Raw genomic sequence first — 13796 nt, 5'->3', positions numbered from 1 at the left:
ATTTTACTGATTTCAAGTTTTAAACCTGCTTTTACATGTTTTATGCCTTTTGACTAATAAAACCAGGCGATTTTACGAGTCAAAACTTGTTTTTAACAACTATGGGCTATATTATCACCTTAAAATATGGGGTCTTGGCAGGCCAAGCCATCCACAAGGAGATTCGAACAGGGAAACCTCCCAGGTGGATTGGTGGCAAAACAGATAAGGGAAATACAGGAAACAAGATCATGAAAAAATCACAAGGAAAAATCTTGCTAACACGGTATAGTGTAGTCCACCTTGTTTGCCAGAATAAAACTAAATGAATACAAATACAGCACTAGTCTCCCGTAATTCAGTGTTCCTCAGCATAACTTCAGTGTCAAAACCCATATCTAGTACTAACCAAAAGAATATTTTTTCTTCCAAATCAAGGATACATCCAAGAGAAATAAATACCTCATAGCCATAACATGAAAAGCTTATTACATGTGAGAGAGCTTCATGATATACGGCAAAAATTATATAGCTATTGTGAAATTTCATTACCAGCAGAATCAAATGAACTCCTATGCACCTCTGAAATGTAAATCTCAAGGAGTAACTTCCAATTATTTCTGTCAGAAATTAAATATTATATAATATATATATCCTAGCAACAACTGTTTTGTACTTACATAGGGGGTTCTCTCCCTCCTGAGCTCTTAGTGCCATAAATGGCATTTTATCTCTCAATGCACAAATGGACCCAGTTGATGAATCCCCCAGCAATCAGAACATTCATCCAGCTCTAACTCTGAGAAAATCAACTGTGGAAATGGGATGAGCAGCCACACCAGCAATTTCAAATCAAATCAATGAAAAAGAGATCCATTTTGCCTTGGAATCTCATGACAATTTCGTCATTGCTTATATGTAGAACTGCCAATCTTGCTTGACAATAATGGCTTCTCCTTCAAACTGGTACTTGGGATGGTTTCCGAGTTGCCTGACTGGCTATCTGAGGCTCCAGGTCTCATCCAGATTTTTACATGGCCCTCTCTACAAACAGTAAGAACACATTCCTGCGTAAATACTAAACCAGAAAGAGGTTCCGTGTGAACACGGTGAGCCACTACAGGAGAAAGCTTTGGAACATCACGCATGCTAGGAGCAGGTTGCAGAGTTCCAACTGGGATAACACTGTCCCAGTGGGAAGACTGACTTCCAGTACTGAAAGTAGGAGATCCACCAGGAGGGGGGCACCTACGTATTGGCACTACAATCTCATCCATTTCCAGATCCCATAAAAGTAACTGTGTGTCCTGTTGACAGAACAAACAAGTTGCAACATGGTTACTTATGAAGCCTTTAAAGGAGTCAAAAAACTGGGGTAAACTAGAGAAGGAAAGTTATAGAAGACCATACATATCACACCTCAATCTCATCAAGTCACTTGCCATAGTCTCAGTTTTAACTCATACCACATGTTATTAACTGCTGCAGGCATTGGTTTTCACTCTACCAAAAGTACCTCAACCAGCTTCTAATACTGGTGTTTGAAAAATAAACACAAAGACAGAGGTCCAATACATTGCAAATATACAAAAGCCATTTATGAATGTCTAAGCGGTGGACTTGGTTTTACCAAAGATGATGAGAACGTGAGTTCCCCAGTTGTTGCTTCATTGATAGGCTTATAGATCCATTGATCAATTAAGACTTGAACTGAGCTCACCCATCATGCAAAGGGTTTGGTTAAGATATGCCAGATTGCACCATTTGGGGCTTCTACCAATAAGTGATTTATATGAATCATTAATATTCTTGGTGAGCGAGTTGTGTTCCTCTTCTTGTTATGAAAGGAAGGGACTAATAAATCTATCGCCATGTTAGTATGTATTTTGATTGGAGTTCCTAAGAAGGTTCTGGAAAAAGAGTTAGGGCATACTTTGATTTTTTTATCTCAAGTGCTCATCTTTTTCACTTCTCCTAGGAACTGTTGATCCCTTCGAGCTAAAATATACAATTAGAACAGTTTTAAGCTGCGCTAGCAGTTAAAATTACACTTAAATTATTTTTTTGTTTGCAAGCAAGAATAATCACAATAACTCAACCTTGTAATCTGATCAAGTAGTCTTTAAACAACTCCATACACTCTTCTATTAACCAGGTTCTATGCATGTGTGCTGTACAAGTGGCACAAAAATATTACAATTAAATGTATCATGCATGCTAATGTGTATTTTGCAAAACTAAATATAATCATAAAAAAAGTCATCAAAGATTAAAATACATATTTTTGTTTATTTGTCTTCTTTTTAGAGAAAAGTGAAGGCCCACTGCCCAACTACACAACATGGAAAATATCATCTTATTGAAACTCTAATGCTCCATTTCTTGTAAAAAAAACTTGTTTTTTCAAAATATTCTACATAATAGATGTTTTCCTAGAATATACATTATTTTTCATTGTATGGCTATGTAGATAAAAACTACTTGAAAATAATTGTTTAGTGTTTGGTCTGTATGAAAATATATAAATATATATACACACCATTGTTGATGTTTTGGCATTGGTGTACCACCACCCAGAATCACCACTACCAAATATGAGCCTCTTGTACAAAAAAAATTTAATAATAATGTGCCTCTCAGGACTCAACAGCAATTTGACTAAACTTGGAATCGAATTTCTGTCTCCCCCTTCGAGTAAAATGTTATATGGAAATGAGATTAACATACATGATGGCATAGAGTTTATGCAAGATTTACACATCTTCTAGAATTTTTTATTGAGGTAGAATGCCTAAAAGAAGTAATTAAAAGTTAATAAAAGCAATAGTAGTTATTAAAAGACAATAAGCGAGGTATGCTCATCGAATTAATGTTTTGACATAGTTTGTGCTTTTATTTATAGCAATCGAATTAATGTTTTGACATAGTTTGTGCTTTTATTTAAAGCAATCGATATGTTTTTTCCATCAATATGAATGCTCCCTATTTCTGCAGTTTTCCTAGAGATAAAATACAAAATATTCATCATATGGCTTATTTAGAACCATGACTGTTGGAAAGCACCCTCCCAGGATTTAAAAATCTTGGGCACCTCCACTACAATATTAACTTAAACCAAAGTGATATATTAGGATTTTGGATATCATATTCAATTCCTATGAGTTCCATCTGCCCAGGAACTTAAAACTGCTTTCAGCTAGCAATGGAACAAGTCAACCATGAATTGCAACAAAAATGTGTACCATACCTGACCAACAGAACCAAACCGGTACACAACATTCTCCCCTGTGCCATCCGAGTTTGGTGATGACCAATATGAATCAAAAGCCACTCCACTTACCTGCCAGCAACATCAGATAAGAACTGTATAAGATGACCAGAATCATGTAATTGACAATCAACCATGATGATTTGAGAATCTTACCCATGAATTGTGTCCTTCACCCCACGCAACAACCTTCCGATCTTCCATACTCCAAACTTGAACTAGGTCATCTTCTCCTCCAGTCAAAATATATTTTGCATCCATGCTGAGCGGGTGACACTTTTCATCATCAGTTTTCTTGAAGACAATATAAATATTTCAAATGCAAAAGACCAACAGAAAAGAAAGAATTGAAGGTTAAATGTAAAAGGGTCTTAAGCTATATCAGCTCAGAGTAATGGCCCTTTTCCTGTGTGTACAACTAGTTCAAAATATTGGAAGAAAATTTTCAAAAGATAGCAATAAATTATGACTTGAAAACTGATGAAGCTAGTCACCTCCAAGCACAACATAGTAGAGCACCATAATAACTTTTCCCACCACATATAAGTTGTTCCTTTGAATAGTCAAAGACTCGCAAGTAACCTGCACTAGCAAAACACTAAGATCAATTACACTACCTACCAACACAGAAAAAAACAAGAAAAATACTAGATGCAACGATAGGTACAGTGTTATACCATCTCTTCCAACAGTTGCTAAATAGGCCCCTTCATTTGAGAAAGCAATGCCATTGATTGAACCTTGGCAAATATGCCATCTGGCAATCGGGTTACTCTGCATGCAGTTTGTAGGAGTCATGGAAAGAACTGCATATTTAGTTGGATAAGTATATAAATCAAGATATAAGAAGGAGAAAACTAATCTATCACTAGAGCAGGATGAAAGCCTTTGGATGGGAGATTTGAAGATAGGAAATGAGGAATGGACATACAAATCTAACAAAAGCAGTTAACCACATATGTATACCATCCAAATAATAAACCAAGATAAACACAAGTAGGCATGGGAAATTGGAAAAACTACAAATGAGGTTGAGCGACAGAGCCCTGCTTCACTGATCTCTCCATTGGCACAATATAATTGCTGCAACCATGTAAACGTCAGTTGGGTTAAGTCCCGAGATGTTAGGAACCTATCCTGCACGCTTCTTACATTTAGAGTAACCAAATAGGCATGTTCCATAAGCAATTAACAAACTTAAAATCTTGAATTATTTAATTCACAGTGTTTCAACTATACTTTATACAACGGTAAACTTAACTTTAAGACTCCAATGTTTCCCTTGTAGTATCCAAAAAGTTTCAATATTAACCCTGACCATTAAATAGCTATCAGAATTTAATGGAAGGCTCAATTTTACAATCTTCTCTTTCTTATTTCGCTTGTCTCTCATCCTTTCATCTCAAATCCCAATATTTGTGATACTATCTCACAAAAATACTTAAAAGAAACCTTTAAAAAGTCAAATATAACTTGAAAGGAGGGTTTTACCACAGGGCACTTCATGAAAACCAGAGGGGTGATATTGAGAAATTTTTAACTATATGGACAGAGAACATTGATGAATCTATATTGGCATAAGTATAGTTTACTCTTTATATTAGTTTATACTACAACTGCATCCATGAATCCAATTTGTTTAACACCTGAACAAAGCAACAACGGCAGGCATAAGTTAATAATACCCACAAAAACATGAGCACATGCAAATTTACACACAAACATGCACAAATACATGTATTCCAAGATACATATGATGAAAGTTAACCAATCAACACTAATTGTTAAGCAGCAGGCTTTACTGTGAAGAATTGTCCCAGCAGTCAAGGACATGACCCTCCATGTACACGAAGAAAACAACAGCATTCACTATATTGATTATAGTTGTAGAGTGAGATGATCAGTGTCTAGTGAAGCCACTGCTTTCCGCACAACAGTTAGAATAATACAAGAGTGAAAACTGAGTTGCCAGATAAAGTCTCCAACAATCATGGAAGAGGGTAATTATTGACTAAAAGAATGAACCTAAACAAGCAAAACATAATGTTGCAGAAAGATTTAAAATCTCAATCATGGTGTTAGTTGCACATCTCTACACTTCTATGTATTACATCGAACTTACCTTGGTAACAAAATGAAAAATGGTTTCATGTCACATGGACATTTGAACAATACTTGGCTATGGTATTTATTGAGGAGCTACCTAATAAAGGGTGAAGTAATAGATACATGGTGTCAATTACCATACACGTAAATTACAACAAAGAAAAATTGCTTGCTGATTTTAAAAATAATTACTAGTTAAAAATTGCTTGCACCATTAGAAACTTAGTTTATGAAGCATCAATCAAAGTAAGACTATTACATAGTACTTTAATTCCAACAAACAAACTCTTCTACCTTACTGTAGCGGGCATGTGAAACAGAGAATTGAGTTTGATCTTTGATAACAGGGAATGAAGAATCACCCGCACCATCCTTGCTCTAGAGGAAAAGAAAAGTAATAGAAAGATATTAAGATCTCTTGATACATCTTGAACTAAGAGATTTTGGGAACACAGGACAATGTAATCCTTTTCATGTTGGAGGCTTACCTTTTCATAGACATACAAATTACCATCAGCATGTGCAACAACAAAAGCACCGTCTCCTCCAGGAACCCATGCAATACTCATACAACGACTGTTGAAAATAAGCAGCATTAATTAAATTGGTTTTGTACATAATACTCAATTATCATAAGTGCAATGTGTATATATACATATTTATACATATGTTAACTAAATGATTTTTGTATCCAACATCTCCACTCGGGGGATTTTTGTTCTTTTAATTCCTAAAACGGGAACCAAGATTTCAGAGTTTCTAGAAGATATCAAGCAAGATCAACAAACCATTTTGAGTTTATATGGCGTGGATTGCTCAAAAGCTTTTCTATTTGTAGCCCAAAGAAAGTTCTGCACTGTTAGGAAAAGGTTACCCACACAATACAATTACTTGGACATTTCAAGGTCCATTTTATAATTGATTTCACAGGGAATAGCATTGGCAGCACCCGGTCATGCAGGCAACAAAAAGAATAACTTTTGATGCATTTTAGTTCGACTCTACAATGCAAGGGTATCTTGTGCTTTGAAGATTTACAGGGATGATTTCGAGAAATCCCACCAATGTGATGCTAGCTGCCCTTCCCATTCATCCCCAACTCCATTTACAAACCATATAAACTGTTATCCTTGAACCTAAACCCTTGAATCTCTAATTTCCCAATCCATAAACCATTGAAAAAGACTTGTAGGCTACAAATTCAAATATGTGCTATGTCACTCAGTGGTGCATTCTGATAACAGCCCGGAATCCATCCACTGGAAGCTTTCCCAATTTCCTAAGTAATCATAATCACACTTGAAAGATGAAAGAACTGATAAACATGGCTAATTAAAAAACCTCACTTCATTTTCTTACTTTGCAATCAAATCATCCACACCAGTATGACCTTGATCCAAAATATATCTAGGATGTTGAGAATAATCATGCCTATACCTCATAATGAAAACAAAAGAGAGTATCTTTGCCCAAACTATTTTCCTTTGTGTGCAACCTATCTTTGATATTTTGATGATTCATGAGTCATAAATATTCAAAAGTAAATTAAGAAATCAAAATTATAAAACTGTTCCTTAAGCAACCTTACTTTGTAACTTGCATTATGATCAAGTCACACTGATTCTCACAGCTCGTTGAAGTTATGTATGTGCATATGTGATATTTTAACAAGAAGATCATCAGTTAAATAAGACAGCCTGGAAGTACAAGCATGCATGATAAAGAAATGGTCGAACTATGAAGGCACTATAGATATTCTTGCCTATTATTAACAGAACCATCTTTGTTATAATGATGGGCCCCAACTAGCTTTTTTCCAACATCCTGTAATTGCTGTCTCAGTGACACTGAGTAGACTGCAATAAGAAAAATATAGCCACTAAAATCAGAAAGCTTAAATTTTCAATAAAGAAAAAGAAATGCAATCCAACCTTGAGTTAAGATTTTACCATCCCCAGAACTCAAGCCAATAAGCAAATCATGTCCATCCTTAGCATCTTGATCAAAGGCATGGCACACAGGATTTGAATTACTAAAATGGATCGATTTTATTGGGTCCTCCTATATTCAAACAAAGAACCTCTTAAATGCCTCCCGTTGTTTCCATTAAAAAATACCAACAAAAAATACAAAGTTACCTTATCTTGAGAATTTAAATCAGTTATAAAGATGGCATCCCCTACATTGAAGATCAAGTAAGTCCCTTTCCCATCAAAATTTGAATTGATCATGGAATTACTTGAGCATGATGTCCCCAATGATCCAATCCTACCACTACTACTACTACTACTACTAATACTTTTACTCCCACCATTCCCTCCAACAAAGCTAAGCGCACGGCTTCCATTGCTAGCACCCAACAACCTAGCAGCAGCTGATCGTACACCACTGCCTGTACTGAAACCTGAAGGTGGGGCCGTCGGTGTTGATGGGGCAGGCTTGTCCTTGATAATAGCTAGGGTTACCTGTTAATCAAATTTCTTTTCAAAAACTGAAATTGAGATATCTATAAAACATACAGCTAGGCATTATCAAATTAACTAAAAGATGCCTCTAACACTGACGATAGAATATCAAATTTAGCAGATAAACATGTACATGTTGATTCTAACAAACATATTACGCTGTTGATAAAAAACCTAGAATTTAATGAATTATTAATGATAAAACAAGATAAGAAAAACCATTCAACAAATGTAATGACAAAAAATTATTAAATTAGTGAGCCAAAAACCAGAAAACAAATATTCTTAAAATATTCGGCTTTTAACGAAATGGGCAATCCCTAAACGCTTTGAGACAAAAATTAACCCCCCAAAAAAAGTCGAAGGAATCGGATTAACAAAATGGGTATTGATATAAGAACTCAAAAATGAAATGGAGTAGATAGAAAAGAGAAAACCTGAGTAACAGTTTTGCCATGGGCATAGTGAAGGAGACCAGAAGGATGTGTCTTTTCATAGTGAAGCTTATAACGTCCTTCTGGGGTTTTAAAATAAGTCTTTAATCCCGGTGATTGCGTGTTCGCCGACGTCGATGACGTTGAAATCATGCCGTTGCTGGAGTTGATCATGCTGGTCTTGCCTTCGATTACTGTAAACCTTAAAGCATCTGATCATGACACTAGGGTTTGGTCACTCTTTTCTTTCTCCAAAAAAAAAATACAACGAATTAAAACAAATTTCTTGTAGTTTTTTTATTATTGACGAGAAAACGGTGTTTTTTTCACTTTTTTATGCTATCTATGGGTCTCCTTGGAGATCCCCGGGGGGGGGGGGGGGGGGGGTGGATCCTCTGTTTTGTTGTTACCGCGTGTTTATTTTTTAAAGGCCGTTTGACTTCGGAGTTTTGAAAGTCAGTTGAATAGACGGTGGAGATGATAGAGAAAAAGTTTGCTGGGTTTTGAAGTTTTGGACAGTTACAATCGTGTTTTTAAAATGTTTTTTAAACTTTAAATTATTATTTTTTATTTTAATATACTAATATAAAAATAAAATTTAAAATAAAAAAATAAATTATTTTAATATATTTTTAAATAAAAATTATTTTATTAAACTCCCAAACATTTCTATTTAAAAAACTAGGACCTCAAAGAGAAAGATAATGTTTATATTAGATAATAACTTGAAAGTTTCCAACATAGTTTTATGCAGAACTTCTTAATAATAGTAGTGATTAGGAACAAGATTGAAATCATATTTTTTAAAAAAAATTTAATTTTTTTTAAATTAATTTTTTATATTTTTATTATTTTAATATCTTAATTTCAAAATTAATTTTTAAAAAATATAAAATATATTTTTAAATATAAAACTTTTTGAAAAGCAATTATTACAAAACTAACAAACACCGTAATATATATTGTGATATTAAATAATAAATTAAAGGGTGTGGAGAATTCACTATTTATCCACACCCAATACACTGTGAATTAATATAGTAATCCACAATTCATTACTTTTTTTATCACTTTTTTATAGTTTTTCTCTTCTTTTTTTCACTTTTTTTAATTATTTTTTCACTTTATTTTACTTTTTTTATAATTTTTAATATTGATGTAATTAAAAATTAAGTTTTGTAATTTATTTCCTTTCATTTTGTCCTTTTTCAGGGTTAAAATGGTTTATTTATTTGTTAGGGTAACCCAAGTTATTCCAATTTACAAGTTTGGTGGGATTTTTTTCTTTTTAATTGAACTTGACTTTGTTATCATTTATCCCATATAATTAAAAATAATAGTTTTAGAAAAAAAAAACCATTATACATAAAGTTAAAACAAGTGAGGTTGTCAATTTTAATTTTTTTAATATTGAGCTGATTAAAAATTTAAATTTGTAATTTTTTTTCTTTAAAATATTATAGATTGCTACGATGTGTTCTCACATGATTTTTCTATTTATTATATATAAAGCTAAAACATGTGGGGAAAGTATTGTAGCTTTCTTCAAATGTTATTGTGAATTGCTACAGTACTTTCTTTTGTTTTTTCTTTTTTTTTCCCTAAAATTATCTTTGTCAATTTTATTTTTTGTAATATTAAGCTGATTAAAAATTTAACTTTGTAATTTTTTTCCTTTAAAATATTATGGATTGTTATGGTGTTTTCCTACATGGGTTTTTTTTTTCAAAATTATATTTGACGATTTTTTTTTTTTAATTTTGAGTTGATTGAGAATTTAGTTTTGTAATTTTTTTTTTCTTTAAATCATTATTCATTGCTATAATGTTTCTCCACAAGGTTTTTTTTTTTTTTTTTCAAAATTATCTTTGTCGATTTTATTTTTTAATATTGAACTGGTTAAAAATTACAGTTACAATATGTGAGGAAAACATTGTAGCTTTCTTCGCAAATTAATGTGAATTGCTATAATGTTTTTCCCCACATGGTTTTTTTATGTTTTTTTCTAAAATTATCTTTGTCAATTTTATTTTTTAAATATTGAGTTGATTAAGAATTACAATTACAAGTAAGGCTAAATCATGTGGGGAAAACGTTGTAACTTTTTTCACAAAACACTATGGAGATAAAGTTTTTTCCTCATGTGGTTTTTTTTTTTCCAGTTTCTTTTGTGTGTTTTTTTTTTTTGCAATATTTTTTTAAAATTATCTTTATCGATTTATTTTTTTTAATATTAAACTGGTTAGAATTTAACTTTATAATAAAGCTTAATCATGTGAGGAAAGCGTTGTAACTTTCCTCACAAAACATTGTGGATTACTATAGTGTCTCTCCATATAGTTTTTTTTTCCTTATGATTTTTTTTCAAATTATCTTTGTCAATTTTATTTTTTAAATATTGAACTAATTGAGAATTAGAATTACAAGTAATTACAAATAAAGCTAAATCATGTGGGAAAGCACTGTAGCTTTCATCACAAAACACTGTAAATTGCTACAGTGTTCGCAACATAGATTTTTTTCCCTATTTTTTTGTTATATTTTTTTCTAAAATTATTTTATCGATTTTATTTTTTTTAATATTGAGTTGATTGAGAATTTAACTTTGTAATTTTTTTTTCCTACACTGTGAATTGCTGTAATGTTTTCCCACATAATTTTTTTATATTTTCCCACGTGTATATAAATAAAAACACCCAAAAAAACTTGAAATAGAAAGGGGTCAAATCCAAACACTTAGAGACCATTTAGGAACACGGTTGAAACCGCGTTTCCTTAATTTAAAAAAAAAACTGCTAATTTTTTTTTAATATGTTTTCAGATTATTTTAATATGTTAATCTCACAAATTATTTTTTAAAAAAATAAAAAAATATCATTTTGATGTCATTCTAAGTGAAATGCACTTTGAATCGCAATCAATATCACAATCTCAAACAGGGCCTTAGCCCAATTGAAAGAAGGCTCGATACGAGTGGACTTGCAAGGATAGTCCCACGTGCCTAACCTCTTTTTAAGGGTAGACAACATGTGGTTCACCTTTTATTTTTTAAAGAATAAATATACAATTCCAAGAAGACGACAAGTCATTTGCGAGCTAGTTTTCAATCATTGGAGAGATTGAAAAATTGAGCTAGGGTTTTTTTTCACCCAAAAATCATTTTTCAATCTATTTCTCCTAAAAAATCTAATAAACACCCTTATGACCTTAATAAGCTAATTTCTCAACTTAAAATACTTCTAGATTGGTTCAAAACACAAAATCAAACAAAAAAAACTTTATCAACCTCTATTTACCCTTTACAACAATATGGAAGTTCAAAAACATCTCAATAACACTCTTATTGTTAAGAGGAACACTTTAACACCAGGTTTGGTCATTCTTATCAATAAAATCAGCCATGTAACTACTTTCTCTCTTCTCATCCATTTTTCAACGACTCTCACTTTCCTCTTTTAAAATCAGGGACTAATAATGAAGAAAATTAAATGTTGAACCAAAACGTAAAAGTTTTAAACTAAAGGGACTAAAAACAAAAGCGAAAGAATTGTGAAGGAAAAAAAATTCTTTTAAAGAAGCATAATGAATAGTAAGTAAAAAGAAACCCCTATTTTTTTCCTACTGTCAATTTGGGTTTTCAATCCTTTTCAATCCATAAAGCCAAAAAGCTTTTTACAAAATCAAGCATCAACCCAATATTAAGATATTTTTTCATATCCTAATAACTAAATAGAAAACAAATCAAAATAAACAATCAACTTAAATCATGGTAAATACAATGTGTAAGGATAAAATTGAAAAACAAAACTCATTGATCAAAAGAGAAAATTCATCAATGATAAAAAAAAAAGGGGGGGAGAAAACATTGTTCTACTGAATAGTTTCCTCTATCACATTATATAGCGAAATCACAAGCTGCTTTAATTTTTTTTTTTTTTTAACTTTTAATGGGTAAACTTAAATTAGTCTTCGGATTGTTGAGATTGAGATTAATTCAACTAGAAAATTTTGAGTTTTAGTTTGTTTATTACTTTTGATTTCATAAGGAAATATGGTCTGTATCAAGATATGTCTTAAGCAGATCGTGATTCTTTAATTGGATGAATGAAAGTGATCGTAGTATATTCCTAAGGCCTAACAATATTAGCCCATATTGTGTTGGGGCTTGTTAAGATTAATATTATAATCATGTTACGTGCTCAAGAACTATCTCTTTGTGAATTAGTTGTCAAATTGTTTGGAAGCTAAGACAAAGGCAAGGAGAACTTAAATTAATTGGTAAAACTTTATATTACATTATTTTGAAAAAAAATATTTTTATCTTTATGTTTACATATATTGAAATTGAGTTTCTTTATAATTAGATTTAAGTAAGTTCTACATGAAAATATTAGTTCATTCATTACATATTTTTTCACAAACTTTTTTAACATTTGAATTCTAAATAGTAAAAAGAAGAGTGTATCCTTTATTAAGTATAAAACTAAAAGGCATGGGTTTTTTTTCCATGTAAAATTTCACTGTTCATCCTCTCATATATTATTATGGATAGACAGTGCAATTTTTTTTCAGTTTAGTCCTCAAACTTTTTTTCTCGTCGATTTAGTCATAACTAAAGGCCAATTGATTTTGATTTCTTATGAAAGGGTAGGATTGAAAGAAAAGGGATCAAAATGAAAAGGGCGCTAAACATGGGTGGTGTGCCAGGAGTTTCGCAAAAGATACACTTTGGTCCTTGAATTTCAAAAATTACATAGATTATACAATTACGGTGCCTCAATATTCTTCAAATTCAATTTTGATACAAAAGTTTATTTTTGTTATTCTTTAGTCCCTAGTTGAGATATGAGATAAAGAGGTCGCCAAATTACAATAGTAAAAAGAGAATCATGTTGTTGATATTGATTTAGACCACCAAACTGGTTGATATTTTTTTCAAATGATTTTATTTTATAAAGAGAGTTCATATTAGGTGTTTTTTTAACTTTAAATTTCATGAAAAAAATATTTGAGCTTTTGGTTGATTTTTGGTTTTAGGTTGATTTTGGTTTTTGGAATGATTTTTTATTTTTTTTATGACTATAAATAGGTTTATCACGGTTTCTAAGGTATTTTATAGGTGTTTTGGAAAAAAAAAAAGGGGGTTTAAAATTAGGTTTATGGGTCAAAAACACTTACGTCTTGATTTTCTGACCATCACAATGGCTAAAATTAGATGACGTGTTATTTAAATTTTTTTTAGAAAATAAAATATGTTGTCCACCCTCAGGTGTAGCAAAATAAAATGGTTCATTCGATAGGCCTACTAGGGCAAGCCCTTGTGTAGGCCCTAACAAAATAGGCCAAGCAGGCTAGCCTAGCTTGCTAGGCCTAATAGTGCCTAGCCCTATCATTTTTTTTAATCTATTTTTTAAATTAATGATTACTATGTTTTTTTTTCAAAAAACAATTCATTGATATTTAGATTAAAACTCATTCTCTCTTTTATTTTGTTTAAAGAATATCTTTTAAATGATAATTTTTTTTTATTATGCATTTAATTTT

At 31.8% G+C, this 13796-nt stretch overlaps 1 protein-coding gene across 2 annotated transcripts; it reads right to left on the bottom strand.

Moving 5' to 3' along the window:
- Nucleotides 1-430: 430 nt before the first annotated feature.
- LOC118045872 (probable catabolite repression protein creC) lies at nt 431-8623 on the bottom strand. Of its 2 annotated transcripts, none has more exons than XM_035054605.2 (11): nt 8256-8623; nt 7492-7818; nt 7285-7414; nt 7116-7209; nt 5842-5929; nt 5648-5731; nt 3925-4021; nt 3742-3829; nt 3404-3509; nt 3227-3319; nt 431-1286 (listed from the first exon to the last, which is right to left on the bottom strand). In XM_035054605.2, the coding sequence occupies exons 1-11, from the start codon at nt 8424-8426 to the stop codon at nt 885-887; spliced, it is 1680 nt and encodes a 559-aa protein (XP_034910496.1). In that variant the 5' UTR covers nt 8427-8623; the 3' UTR covers nt 431-884. The 2 variants fall into 2 exon arrangements, with proteins under 2 accessions (XP_034910496.1, XP_034910497.1); XM_035054606.2 differs by having other exon boundaries at nt 7303-7414; nt 8256-8622.
- Nucleotides 8624-13796: the final 5173 nt, after the last annotated feature.

The sequence above is a fragment of the Populus alba genome, chromosome 16, assembly GCF_005239225.2.
Source record: "Populus alba chromosome 16, ASM523922v2, whole genome shotgun sequence".
NCBI lineage: Eukaryota > Viridiplantae > Streptophyta > Magnoliopsida > Malpighiales > Salicaceae > Populus > Populus alba.
The sequence above is the reverse complement of the archived record's forward strand: the minus strand, read 5'-3'. Positions and strand labels throughout refer to the sequence as shown.

Excerpts from the sequence above, each read along its gene's own strand:
- LOC118045872 (XM_035054605.2), bottom strand. The coding sequence starts at position 8,426 with ATGATCAACTCCAGCAACGGCATGATTTCAACGTCATCGACGTCGGCG. Across the intron at positions 7,415-7,491 it reads ATTTAAATTCTCAAGATAAG|GAGGACCCAATAAAATCGAT; the intron begins GTAACTTTGTAT and ends GTTTGAATATAG. Across the intron at positions 3,830-3,924 it reads AGCAACTGTTGGAAGAGATG|GTTACTTGCGAGTCTTTGAC; the intron begins GTATAACACTGT and ends TTGCTAGTGCAG.